General features: G+C 44.2%; 1 protein-coding gene across 1 annotated transcript in view; it reads left to right on the top strand.

The window, feature by feature from the left end:
* The window catches only part of LOC126211077 (uncharacterized), a 323398-nt gene extending 308949 nt beyond the window's left edge, over nucleotides 1-14449 (top strand). Inside the window, exons 3-4 of the mRNA XM_049940004.1 lie at nucleotides 6922-7106; nucleotides 13663-14449. Of these exons, the coding sequence (XP_049795961.1) occupies nucleotides 6922-7106; nucleotides 13663-14449 (972 nt within the window). The remainder of the gene's footprint in view (nucleotides 1-6921; nucleotides 7107-13662) is intronic.
* The last annotated feature ends 423 nt before the right edge of the window (nucleotides 14450-14872 follow it).

Genomic DNA, 14872 nt, shown 5'->3' with positions numbered 1-14872 from the left:
GATGTTAAGACCTGAAGATGACAGCATAGTCTGTTGAAACTGGTTGGCTTCAAAAAAAAATACTTTAAGCCATCTTGGCTGTTGAATGTTCTTTTTAATTAAAACAGATCGCCCTTCAGTATTCCCAAAATGAGAAAATTCGGTCATCAGGTCATTCTTACTTGATCAATGTTTCTGTTGAGCAGCAGAATCTTTAGAACATGTGAAATACAAGACTGTACACAAGAAAGTGGAAAATATTTTACTGCAAATAGAGCAAGCTCTCTTGAAAATGCAGCCAATCAATAAACACGTTCCTGAGATAGGACGTACATAGAATATACATCTATTAAATTAATATGTATGTCTCAGAACCCAGTAGAAAAAGACTTAGCCAGACACGAACCAGCTACGTATTGCTCTTCATTTCGTAGCTCTGCACCTAAATTCATTACGCTACTGTCTCTGAAGGCTTTAATCACAGATATGTTATTAGCTGACATTAATTATACCAAATCGTACCAAGAATAATGAATTTTCGATGGATATCCAATGAGCCTTTGCCTCGAAACGGCATACATTTCGTAACACGCAAGTTACATTTCGAAAATTCTTTAACCATCAACATGATGTCTCCCAACGTTGATTACAATAAATCGTACCAATAAAGGACGGGTTTTCAAGAGATCGTCAATTTCATAGTGCTTTGAAATCACGATATTCATAAGACGTAAGTTAAATAAAACCCACCAAATACTGCCCTCATCCGGAAGTCTCCTGGCTGTACTGAAAAGCGATGGCATGAATGTGACGTAGGTGACGTTCTTCCATCTCATTGGTCTACGGTCCAACGAACATTCAGGACGTCATGTTTGATATTGCTCTACACTTTCGGAAAAACACCCCAACCTGCTCTTTACACGCTATGACGTCAGAAGCTCGGCTCGCTCAATGTTGACGTTCGAATGCACGCTCCGTGTGACGTCTCGGGGACTAAATAAAGCCAACAGCGCTGACTCTTCCCTACTGCAAGCTACGCAACATACGAGGTGTGGTACAAAAGTAATGGAAATTTTCAATTTCGCTGGATTTACACATCCGATAAAAAAAAATGTTTTTTACCTTGTTGGTACACATGTTCCTCATGTATGTTTGCATTTTCAGCTGTATTGAACATTCTGTTTATTGTTGACAGTCGAAAAGGTTATGCGTGTTATTGAGTGGTCGGCAAATTTTTACTTTCGGAAAAAGATGGATGTATTAAATTTTGGCATGTTAACTGAATCTTCCTTCGTTTCTTGGTAGAACAACATCATAATAAATGAAAAGTACTTGTTTGGTTTTGTTCTACAGTATTACTTTTTGTTAACCGGTTTTACGCTTACGAGGACATCTTCAGACATTTACTGAAATGTCTGAATATGGCCTTGTAAGCTGAAAACCGGTTAACACAAAAAAGTAATACTTGATAACAAAAGCGAACTAGCGCTTTTCATTTATCATTAAATTTTGGTTGAAAAATGGAATAAAGTGCAGCACCACATTCGAAATGTTGACTGTGGTTGTGTTTTGGCGAATCTACTATGAGTAGTACAAGAGTTTACGAGTGGTATAAACGTATCAAAGTGGGTTGAAGACGGTAACCGCCCTGTACCTCCAAACACATCAGTTACTGACGAAAGTGTGGAAGAAGTAAAGAAAATGGTTCTGGAAAACCGCCGACCCACCATCAGAGAGGTTGCTGATGACGTCGGCATCTCCTTTGGCTCACGCCAAGCAATTTTTTCGGATGTTCTGAGCACGAAACAAAACCGTTGTATTGCTTCAGCAACCGTATTCGCCGGACCTGAGTTGGATTGATTTGGGGAAGAGACCAAACAGCAAGATCATCGGTCTCATCGGGTTAGGGAAGGATGGGGAAGGAAGTCAGACGTGCCCTTTCAAAGGAACCACCCCGGCATTTGCCTGGACCGATTTAGGGAAACCACGGAAAACCTAAATCAGGATGGTTGTGCGCGGGATTGAACCGTCGTCCTCCCGAATGCGAGTCCATTGTGCTAACCACTGCACCACCTCGCTCGATCGCCGGACATGGCGCCCTGCTATTTCTTTCTATTCCCGCGGCTGAATATAACCGTGGAAGGAAGTCGTTCTGCCACCATTAATGGAACAGAATCGCCGAAGGAGTTGAACACCGTAACGAAAAGTGAGAACCAGAATTGCTTCCAAAATTGGAAAAAGCGGTGGTACAAGTATGTTGTATCTGATGGGGATACCTTTGAAGGAGACAAAGCTGATGTTGATGAATAAATGTAGATTATTTAATAAAATAAAAAATTACCGCTACTCTTCGGTCATATCTCGTACTCGTACGTCGGCGTGACTCCGCCATCTTAGACAGCGTGACGACGTCACGAACCGAGCGTTGCGTGGACACGTACAAACAGTTCGGCTTTCCGAGCATGTTTGTAACTGTTTTCTGAGTCGTTGAAGCTTCTGATGATATCTCCAGTTCTGGAAGACGAAACGTTACGCAGAGAAACATGCCTTGGACCGCGGCCTAATGCCTATAAAAAAGAATAACGAATGACGCAAATAGCGGCCTTGAAAACCTGTTCATTTTTGGAACACAACCTACGACCAGCTTAGAGACAGAAGTGAGACACTTTCTGCAGGACCTGACCATCATTTTCAGGACAATGCTCAAGCACATACAGTGCAAGCTGTTACTGATTTGTTTGACTGATGGGGCTGCTAAGTCCTTTACCACCTACTGCACTCCACTGACTTAAGCCCTCGTGAGTTGAACTCGTTTTCTAAACTGAAGGAGACACTTGACGGCATTCGCTCCAGAACTGCAACAAATTCGTCGGTCAATAGACCGCGCCGCTCGAACTGTCAACACAACTGGCACTGCTATCCTACGGCTTCCACACTGCTGGCAACGGGTTATACACAATGCTGGTGACTACTCTGAAGGTCAGTAAAACATTGAAACACGTATCTATTTTGTACGAGCTGTAAATAAATAGTTGCCACTATTAAAGTTCCAACCCTCGTAGAAGGAGCAGTAAACTGAAAACCTAATACTCCCAGAATGGGACCTTGGAATTGTTCCACTTAAAAGCAATGACCATACGGCTTAAGACATTCATCGTAGAGGAAGACGAGAAGATCGATTCCTCTTCCATAGAAGGCGGTAGGGTGCTGACGGATAGAAAACCAGACCCACTTTTCAACTTCCTCGACCGACTGAAACCGATGTCCAGGCAAGTCTTCATTTTGGTGTCCAAAGACGTGAAAATCGTGCGGTGAAAGATCCGGGCTTTCCGGACGATGCTGCAGTGTTTCTCAATCAAATTACCGAAGCGTAGCCATCGTCCGGTTGGCACTGTGGATGGCGGGTGTTGTGGTGCAGCTTATCGCAACTTGCGTGAACAGCTTTGGTTTTCTTTGGTCATCAAAACGGCTCCATTATACACTGAGATGACATTAATAATGGGATATCTCCTAATATAACTATGCCTAATATAACCTAATATAACGATAACTAATTTGGACAAGAAGAGAACCGAAGCTTTCGAAATGTGGAGCTACAGAAGAATGCTGAAGATTAGATGGGTAGATCTTATAACTAATGAGAAGGTATTGAATAGGATTGGGGAGAAGAGAAGTTTGTGGCACAAATTGACTAGAAAAAGGGATCGGCTGGTAGGACATGTTCTGAGGCATCAAGGGATCACCAATTTAGAATTGGAGGGCGGCGTGTAGGGTAAAAATCGTAGAGGGAGACGAAGAGATGAATACACTAAGCAGATTCAGAAGGATGTAAGTTGCAGTACGTACTGGGAGATGAAGAAGCTTTCACAGGATAGAGTAGCATGGAGAGCTGCATCAAACCAGTCTCAGGACTGAAGACCACAACAACAACAACAATCTCCTAATATCGTATGCGTAGTGCAGCAGCCCGACGCGTCATGGACTCAACAAGTCGTTGGAATACCGAAGGAGAAATATTGGGGCAAGCTGCCTACCTCTCGATTACTTTCCATAAATGTTCGATGGGCCTTATGCCGGGCGATATGGGTGGCAAAATCATACCCTCGAACTGTCGAGAATGCTATGTTGGACGATGTAGGAGGCAAAATCATTCTCTCGAACTGTCGAGAATGTTCCTCAAACCAGTCGCGAACAACTGTTGCCCGTTGACAAGGCGCACTGTCAGCCATAAAAATTACATCTTTGCTTGCGAACATGAAGTCCATGTATGGTTGCAAATGGTCTCCAAGTAGCCCAACATAACAATTTCTAGTCAACGATTTTTTCAATTGGACGAGAGGACCCTTCCATCCATTTAACATGGAAGGATGGGTCCTCTGGTCCAATTGAAAACATCGTTTACAGCCCACACCTTAATAGAGCTTGAACAATGCTTTGTTGACAATTTCGGTCCATGGCTTCGTGGGGTCTACACCACACTCGAACCCAACCGTAATCTCTTACGAAATGAACCAGGCGATCGTTTTCCAGTCGTCTAGGGACCAACTGGTGTGGCCACGAGCCCAGGAGAGGCACTGCAGGTGATGTCGTGCTGTTAGCAGAGGTACTCACATCAGTCGTTTCCCAAAGCCAATTGCCGGCCGAAGTGGCCGTGCGGTTAAAGGCGCTGCAGTCTGGAACCGCAAGACCGCTACGGTCGCAGGTTCGAATCCTGCCTCGGGCATGGATATTTGTGATGTCCTTAGGTTAGTTAGGTTTAACTAGTTCTAAGTTCTAGGGGACTAATGACCTCAGCAGTTGAGTCCCATAGTACTCAGAGCCATTTGAACCATTTGAACCCAAAGCCAATTAACGACATACTTCGCCTCACTGTCGTAACGGATACGTTCGTCATAAGTCCCACATTGACTTCTGCGGTTGCTTCAAGCAGTGTTGCTTGCCTGTTAGGACTGACGACGCTGTTCTCGGTCGTAAAGTGAAGGCGGTCAGCTACTGCGTTGTTCCTCGTGAGATTTAACGCCTGAAATCCCGTATTCTCGGCATACTGTTGACAATTTGGATCTCGGAATATCGAATTCGCTAACGATTTCCGAAACGGAATGTCCCATGTGTCTAGCTCCAACTACCAATCCGCGTTCAAAGTGTGTTAGTTCCCACTGGTCGGCCATAATCACGTCGGAAATCTTTTTACATAAATCACCTGAGCACAAATGAGAGCTCCGCTATTTTACTGTCGTTTTACACCGTGTGTACACGATTCTACTGCCAGCTATATACACTACTGGCCATTAAAATTGCTACACCAAGAAGAAATGTAGATGATAAACGGGTATTCATTGGACAAATATATTATACTAGAACTGACATGTGATTACATTTTCACGCAGTTTGGGTGCATGGATCCTGAGAAATCAGTACCCAGAACAACCACCTTTGGCCGTAATAATGGCCTTGATACACCTGGGCATTGAGTCATCCAGAGCTTGGATGGCGTGTACAGGTACAGCAGCCCATGCAGCTTCAACACGATACCACAATTCATCAAGCGTAGTGACTCGCGTATTGTGACGAGCCAGTTGCTCTGCCACCATTGACCAGACGTTTTCAGTTGGTGAGAGATCTACAGAATGTGCTGGCCAGGGCAGCAGTCGAACATATCTGTATCCAGGAAGGCCCGTACAGGACCTGCAACATGCGGTCGTGCATTATCCTGCAGAAATGTAGGGTTTCGCAGGGATCGAATGAGGGGTAGAGCCACGGGTTGTAACACATCTTAGATGTAACGTCCACTTTTCAAAGTGCCGTCAATGCAAACAAGAGGTGACAGAGATGTGTAACCAATGGCACCCCATACCATCACGCCGGGTGATACGCCAGTACGGCGATGACGAATTTACGCTTCCAATGTGCGTTCACCGCGATGTCGCCAAACACTGATGCGACCATCATGATGCTGTAAACAGAACTTGGATTCATCCAAAAAACTGACGTTTGGTCATTCGTGCACCCAGGATCGTCGTTGAGTACACCATCGCAGGCGCTACTGTCTGTGATGCAGCGTCAAGGGTAAGCGCAGCCACGGTCTCCGAGCTGATAGTCCATACTGCTGCAAACGTCGTCGAACTGTTCGTGCCGATGGTTGTTGTCTTTCAAACGTCCCCATCTGTTGACTCAGGGATCGAGACGTGGCTGCACGATCCGTTACAGCCATGCGGATCAGATGTCTTTCATCTCGACTGCTACTGACACGAGGCAGTTGGGATGCAGGGCGGCGTTCCGTATTACCCTCCTGAAACCACCGATTCCATATTCTGCTAACAGTCATTCGATCTCGACCAACGCGAGCAGGAATGTCGCGATACGATAAACCACAATCGCGATAGGCTACAATCCGACGTTTATCAAAGTCGGAAACGTGATGGTACGCATTTCTCCTCCTTACACGAGGGATCACAACAACGTTTCACTAGGCAACGCCGGTCAACTGCTATTTGTGCATGAGAAATCGGTTGGAAACTATCCTCATGTCAGCCCGTTGTAGGTGTCGCCATCGGCGCCAACCTTCTGTGAATGCTCTGAAAAGCTAATCGTTTGCATATCACAGCATCTTCTTCCTGTCGGTTAAATTTCGCGTCTGTAGCACGTCATCTTCGTAGTGTAGCAATTTTAATGGCCAGTATTGTATGTGGATATACCTATCCCATCACTTTTGTCACCTGTGTTAGAACTTTTTCAACAGAGATCGGAAGATGGTCATTGCCAATCGAAACCAAAAGTGTTTTGATTGTACGCGGAAATAAAAATACTACTCTGCACTTTCATGATCAATGTTTTATTAGTCACTTGTGGTAACCACAACGATATGGAGCACGTAACGCGCAGGAGAAAGTGCTCGTAGTCGGCGCCGTGATGGCAGTGGTGAGAATGTGTCGGCTGTTGCAGGCGGTGGCCGTGTGCCAGCAGAGGCCGGGCCCGCTCCCAGCGAGCGCTCCGCCCCCGCCGCCGCCCCCCGCGCTGCCACGCCTTCTGGCAGCCTTCGCCGGCACGGCCCCCGCCGCCGCCTCTGAGGAAGACGCCAGTGCTGCATCTGCCACCGGCGCAACCACCGTCTCCACAGCCACAACCAGGTAAAGCTTACCACCGCCAGGAGAGGCTGCCAGCTGCTAAAGCGGTGGGCACGTAGGAAGGTGGCGAGGGGATGTACGGAGGCAATGAGCAGTGTGTTACCTGACTCTCCGACTAGTAGCGGCGTTCTGATGGGTCTGTTTGTTGCGTGCACTTTGGGGTGCTCCTTCAGTATTTAACACTAATTTTTCATGGTAGTTTAGGTATAGTTAGGGTAGTCGGAGTAGGTATTAAAATCAATGGAGAAGAAATAAAAACTTTAAGGTTCGCCGATGACACTGTAATTCTGTCAGAGACAGCAAAGGACTTGGAAGAGCAGTTGAATGGAATGGACGGTGTCTTGGAAGGAGGGTATAAGATGAACATCAACAAAAGCAAAACGAGGGTAATGGAATGTAGTCGAATTAAGTCGGGCGATGCTGAGGGAATTAGATTAGGAAATGAGACACTTAAAGTAGTAAAGGAGTTTTGGTATTTGGGGAGCAAAGTAACTGATGTTGGTCGAAGTAGAGAGGATATAAAATGTAGACTGGCAATGGAAGGAAAGCATTTCTGAAGAAGAGAAATTTGTTGACATCGAGTATAGATTTAAATGTTAGGAAGTCGTTTCTGAAAGTATTTGTATGGAGTGTAGCCATGTATGGAAGTGAAACATGGACGATAAATAGTTTGGACAGGAAGAGAATAGAAGCCTTTGAAATGTGGTGCTACAGAAGAATGCTGAAGATTAGATGGGTAGATCACATAACTAATGAGGAGGTATTGAATAGAATTGGGGAGAAGAGGAGTTTGTGGCACAACTTGACAAGAAGAAGGGATCAGTTGGTAGGACATGTTCTGAGGCATCAATGGATCACCAATTTAGTATTGGAGGGCATCGTGGAGGGTAAAAATCATAGAGGGAGACCAAGAGATGAATAAACTAAGCAGATTCAGAAGGATGTAGGTTGCAGTAGGTACTGGGAGATGAAGCAGCTTGCACAGGAAAGAGTAGCATGGAGAGCTGCATCAAACCAGTCTCAGGACCGAAGACCACAACAACAACAGGGTTCACTGTCGGGCGGATAAAGCAAATAAGACGAATATTACGAGAGTTTTTTTTATTAAAAATGAAAATCCTCCAACTTTACTTAAGATTTTATATTTATCTGGCTACTAGTTTCAACGTTGCGTCAACGCCATCTTCAGACCCTATATAACAACACATACATAAAACAACGTGAGACATCACTAGTCAGCTAGTGAACAAAATAAATATATTACATACTTATTGTATATAGGATGAATTCATTAAAAGTAGTTACATTCCGTTCATTTTCACTAAGATGCAATTTACCGTGACATTAACAGTTTTTATGGTACAAACAAGTACAAATTATGTTAAATATACACGGTTATTTCCGTTATAGATCAATTCCAGACATTATAATAAAAATGGGGATATATATATGTCTAGGTGACATGCCATTACTCTTAGAGATAATAATATAGGCATAAAACAGTACTAAAATTATTTTAAAAACGAATAATAATACCCTAAAACTCTTCTTTGTGTGTTCAGTTTAAGTAACAGAAAGGAAAATATGGATTGCCAATCAGATATATGTAAGGTATGATTCCATTATTTATAAATAGTGAATTGTTGGAAAGGTGGAAAGGATTTACGTTTGCATAACACTATCGTAATCACGATAAAGTAACAAAGTGAAACAGGTTACTGAAACAACATCATTCAAACGATACGAAACATAAGTGAGGAGGAACTGGATGCATCTACTCATTCCATCAAGAGAAATGTAAGCTAACATGCCACCAAAATCTACCATTTCAGTGTCGGTGCCTCATTTAAGGCTGTGACCCAGGCCTAAGGTAAGGTAAGGTAAGGTAAGGCATGCCCGCATTAGTAAAAGAATGATCAAGTACATAACAATGCTCTAAATAGAAGTAAACAGGGTGTTATCAGTCTACACATTTCGTCACATATGTAAAATACTTGAAGTTCCTCTTATAACTAATTACTAAAGAAGAGTGCACAGTAAGGTATACAAAGTATAACTCTCATATTGTTATACGTAATCCAGTCAAGAGTTGACATAAGTTAACAACAATCATTGAAATGCCTAATCACCCACTTACTTGGACGACTAAAGTCTAAAATTTATATCATCAATACATCATAAGTACTCACTTATTTCACCTATCTTCATAAACCTGTTCTTGTATGAAATTACTAATTTAAATATATTGACTATCCAGTCATTTACGAGAACTATCATGAAGGTAGAGGGGGGGGGGGGGGTTAAAACTATACTGAAGGAAAGGCTCATCAAATGATTATAGCACTGACTCGTATTAACGAAAGATGCTAATGTGTCAAAGTATAGATTATATCTAAGGAAGGCTTGTTCTTTCACCGAAGTGACAACATGGTGACCTCCGTAGTACATATAAACGTGTACAGAAACATGAACTACTTGTCTTGTACTCAATACTAAATGGAAAAATCTTCACATCAGGGGAATCATTCCAAATATACGAGATTCGACACATTCTAGAGCCAAATTCCCATATATAAGACGGATAACCATGATAATCCTTATCCGTCTTATATACGGGAATATATGTTATATGGCCTGAAGGTGGCGTTGACGCAACGTCGAAACTAGTAGCAAAATAAATATAAAATCCAAAGTACAGCTGGAGGAGTTCCATTTTTAATTAAAATTGTATTAGCTGTGTCCCACCTTCATCCAATTTAAATATGGATGTACGAAGATTACGAGAGGTGTTCAGTAAGTAATGCAAAACTTTTTTTCCGATAGCAGGTTGGTTTTATTCGCCATTCCAATACACCATATTCCTCACTCTTCTGGCTAAAAAATCCTATTTTTCAACATAATCAATAATTTTCCATTCACCCAAATACCGCTTCCCGTGGAGTGCATCTTACGTTGGGGCAAACAGATGGGAGTTGGAAAGTGCGAGATGCGGGCTGTAGGGTGGATGAGGAAGAAGAGTCGAATAAAGTTCTGTGAGCTTCTTTCGGTTGCGCAGACTTGTGTGAGGCCTTGCGTTGCCATGGAGAAGAAGAAGTTCGTTTGCATTTTTGTGGCGACGAACACGCCGAAGTCGTTTCTTCAGTTTCTTGAAGGTAGTATGATACAGTTCAGAGTTGATCGCTTTACCATAAGGCAGTATATCAAACAGAACAACCCCTTCAGAATAGCAGAAGACCGTCGACATGACTTACTGAGGGTGCAGCAATTCCGCACAGATGGTCCTTCGTTGTTCTTTATGGTCTTCTGTTAAGGGCTTAGGAATCCAGCAGGCACAGCCCTTTGAGTATCAACAGAGACAATCACTTGAACAGCGAGGAGTATGAGTGTAATCCACTGATCACCTCGAATGAGTGTGTCCGCACGTTCCAATCCTGCACATCTTGCATCTGTGTGCAGCCAGCTTGCTCCCTGCAGTTCGGACAGGCTATCGCGACCTTGGTTTGATGACGGAAGACACCTCGCCCAACGACTCACCGTGGTTTTGTTCACTGCCAGATCTCCGTGGACATTCTATGAATGCCTGCGACGGTCTGGTTTTCCGCCAAAACAAACACTATGACAGCTCTGTGCTTGGAACTCATCGCTAGTACAGACGTCATTTTGAAGGATACGTATAGTGCTGCCACTTATAGGAACTGAAGAGAAAATATCCCACGATGTCTCGCGACAAATTACGCATAGTTCAACCGAAACAGGCAAAGAAAAAACGTGTTGCATTACTTTCTGAACGAGCCCCGTCCATCCGACAACGAAAGATTTTCCTACATTTGAATTTCCGTGTCGAAAGTCAGAAGCAGAAACATGGACCCGATATAGTTGCCATCCCAGCGTGCCAGGTATCAGACTAGGCACTGGGCAGCGGTTAGATCGTGTGGTTTGGAGCATTTGTGGACAGCACATTGGCGACTCCCCAAAGTAATCTCCGTTTTTACCTACGCACCACTGTAGCATACAGGGGGAATCTCGAAACTTACAGGATGATTCCATGACGATGGTGAAAACTTTCGGGGATGATCGAGAAGCGTAAATGTGTCATTTCCAGGTAAGGCATCCTGGTCCAACAACGACCAAGTCGAAAGTTATAAGCGAAAACATTTCTGATACTTCTGACAGTGGAATATATGTGCTGATGCTGTTGTTGCGTCAGATATATATCCCACTTGTCGTTTGTCAATGTACTCGTATGTGTTTCCAACATGATGGAGCCTCATCTCACTTTGGAGAGCGGGTTTGCGAGCACTTGGATGATACTTACCATGAAATGTGGATAAGCAGAGAAGCAACATATTCACTTGATGTCGCTCCATGTGGTTATTTCTTGCAGGGCCGTGTGAAAAGTCCTGTGTACGAGACGCCTCTAGAGACTGAAGAGGATCTCCTGGCAAGAATTATCGCTGCTTGTGACGTTGTTCAAATGACACCAGGAACATTAGAATGGGTACAACAGAACTTCGTGCCATGGTGCTATGCCTGCACTGACGCTGAGGGGTTGGAGGGTGGGGGGGGGGGGGAGGCGGGTCTGGGGTCGGTATCGTGAACAGTTGTTGTAAATGCAGCAAGCAGGGGTCAGCATCGTGAACAGTTGTTGTAAATGCAGCAAGTAGTAAAAGTTATGCAGGTAAATGTCATTCATTATTAATGTGTCACAGCCTGTAGATTTTAGGTCTCTTTGACATCAAGTTACGTGCGGTGTTACCAGTCGATCAACAGGGGAAATTATTTGAGGATATCGGAGAGTATTCAGGTGGAATGCTGTACGCAATGACCAGGGTTCGGAATCTGGGGCTCTTAGTTTGAGCGCTGTGTGAGGCTAACACAGATACTGGAGTAGAGTTTCGCTTATATCATTGTAGAAAATCGTTTCGAGACCGGGTCTGTTACCGTAGATTTTATATTACCCTTCTCCTTCATCTCTGAAAGTTTATAACATGATCACGGAATTACCGTGTACATATTATTGGTTCCATAGCACTGTTAATTGAAGGCGTCAGCTGTGAAATATTTCGTTATGGAAGACAAAGGCTATGCTGGTACTGCTTTTTAACCACCCATCTGTATTTATTGTTTTAATTTGTTTCTATCGATTTCGAAGCAACTTCAGCGTTATCTTCACGGACTTAATCTCTGTTACTGATGTGATACATTCTGTGAAAGACCCCAGCATCATCTAGTGTGGTAGCCATAAGTCCTTCAAGTACATCTAAAAGGCATTTTACGACATTGGCTGTTTAAGTTTGTTCAGGGGTGAGAAGAAAGCAAGGAAATACCAACTCCCAGTAGAAAAGCAACCTTCATGGTGACTACAGCTTTACTTTCTTCTTTTTCTTCTTCTTCTGACTTTTGCCAGTAGAGGTTAGTTGTTTTTTTCTTCCAGTAGTCGCGGTTATTCCAGTTGAAATCTGTTCACACCTTCTCATCCACTGCTCTATCAGTATGCAGTTCCCGTGACAAAGGTGGCTTTCCCCTTTTAGTTCTTCCTGGGGCCACACCTTCTTCGACCACTTGTCATTTCTCCTTCTCTTAACAAGCCAAAACCACTGAAGATTTATTCTCTGCTCTGGTCGTTGTTTACTGTGCGCCAGTTTGATTTTCGCCATATTTTTGATAATTTGATCTTATGTTCACACATGACATTTATCTTTTTTTCCGCGGTGGTCCTCCATCACTTCCCAGATACCCCTACGCCACCCTTTTCGTGGTCTTCCTCTTCTGTTTCTTCCAAGAGGTTACCACGCAAGTGCTCTCTTTGGTCATCTGTTGTCTTCGAATCTTTTGACACGCTCGTAGGTGTCTTTCTTCTATTCTGTCCGTAATACTGTATGGATATGTGTGTTTCCGCATTTCTTACGTGGTCACGTTGGGAAGTTCTACACGCACTTCTAAAGTGGTCCGTTTCTAAAGCTCTAAGTCTCTTTTTATTTCTGTGTGTGAATTCCTAACACTGACTTTTATAACTTGTGATATTGGATCCATGGTGGATTTGTATCATCTCATTTTAAAGTTTCAGTGGCCACATTTCTGTAGCATTAGTAACTATCGTCTCAGTAATAATACGGAACATCGCTGTTTTCGTCTGGAGACTAACTCTACTGTTCCAAATCAGTCCATGTCGTGACATCGTTGCTCATTTACCCATGGGTAATCTGGTCTCAATATCTTTGTCCCAGGTACATTCACTGGTTCTAGTAAAATCGTACTACTAAAAATGTTCATATTTTTTAGTTTTACCATTTTCCAGAACTACATCCGCTCCTTTTGCACCCAATCTTATGTACTCTTTTCGAAATTAATTGTTAGACGCCATTTTGTGTATTCTTTTACAGTTTACCCAATATGTGTCCCATTCTTGTCTGCTGTTCGCGAAAACATTCAAGTAGAGCTATTGTCATAAACAAACTATTGCTAAAGTCTCTCATTTTGTGACTGCTTCCACTCCCAGGCGTAAACCAATAAAGGGAAGTTACCTATTATAGTCTCGTTTCTCCCCATTATTTTGCAGTGCTGAGGTGCCCAGTACAAACCGTGACGACTTATCTGGTGGAAGTAGCGGCGTAGCGACGCCAGCAGGCGCCAGTGGCATCAGCAGCGAAGCTGAAATTGGCAGCAGTCAACATGTCTTCAGCAGCAGCCAGGACAGTGGTAGCAGCAGTCAGACTGGCAGTGGCAGCAGTCAGGAAGTCAGCAGCAGCAGTCAGTCAGTCAGCCGCAGCAGTCAGGCAGTCAGTAGCAGCAGTCAGAGCACTAACAGCAGCGGTCAGACAGCACTCAGCAGCAGTCAGACCGCTAGCAGCAGTCAGGCGGCTAGCAGCAGTGTTTCTGAGGTCGCAGCAGCACCCACAGCGGCTCCTGAGCCGGCTGCTACCACCACTTCTACCCCTGCAGCTACTCCAGCCACCAGTGGGGCACCCAGCAGCAGCATGAGCACTACAACCACAACCATCACCACCACTACCACCACCAATGCTGCCACCACACCCCCACCGCCACCGCCGCCTATCACCTTCTCTGGCGGCAACCCTGACATCGGGGAAGAGTCGAGTGGTAGCCCTACAGCACTAGAAGGGTCCAGTGGCAGCTCTGTGGCCCTGGAAGGGCTCAGCACCGCCGAGCCACGCCCCCCTCTGCCACCTCCCAGACCACCGCACCGCATACCGTCGCGTCTCGAGGAGAAGCTGGAGTCACTCTCCTGTGACATTCCTCCACTGCCCTCGGAGTCGCGCCTCTGGAGGGGCAACGAGACTCACGAACTCCTGCTGCCCATCATTGTAAGTACTGACAGCTATTAATCTACGCATGACGGTGATGCCTTTTTGTTCCTGATTGATAACATCTGCATACAGTTGTGTTAAATTTTATTTTCCTATAAAAGAAGAGAACGACCGGATTTCAGGATAAGAGTTCCATCTTCAGGTGCATAGAATGACAATACAACTAATAGGGGATAATATAGTGATTTCCCCATACATGACATGAAAAAGAATACTCATTTCATATATTGCAGTTTTTCTGCTTACATGCCATGTACCATAAATCACTATATTACACCCTGTTAGTTGTATGGACATTGAAACTTCCTGGCAGATTAAAACGGTGTGCCGGACCGAGACTCGAACTCGGGACCTTGCCTTTCGCGGGCAAGTGCTCTACCAACTGCACGACTAAAGCCCCGTCCTCGCAGCTGTATAGACATTATTTGCCCCTGAAGATGG

This window comes from Schistocerca nitens, chromosome 1 (assembly GCF_023898315.1).
Source record: "Schistocerca nitens isolate TAMUIC-IGC-003100 chromosome 1, iqSchNite1.1, whole genome shotgun sequence".
In the NCBI taxonomy this organism is placed as follows: domain Eukaryota; kingdom Metazoa; phylum Arthropoda; class Insecta; order Orthoptera; family Acrididae; genus Schistocerca; species Schistocerca nitens.
The sequence above is the reverse complement of the archived record's forward strand: the minus strand, read 5'-3'. Positions and strand labels throughout refer to the sequence as shown.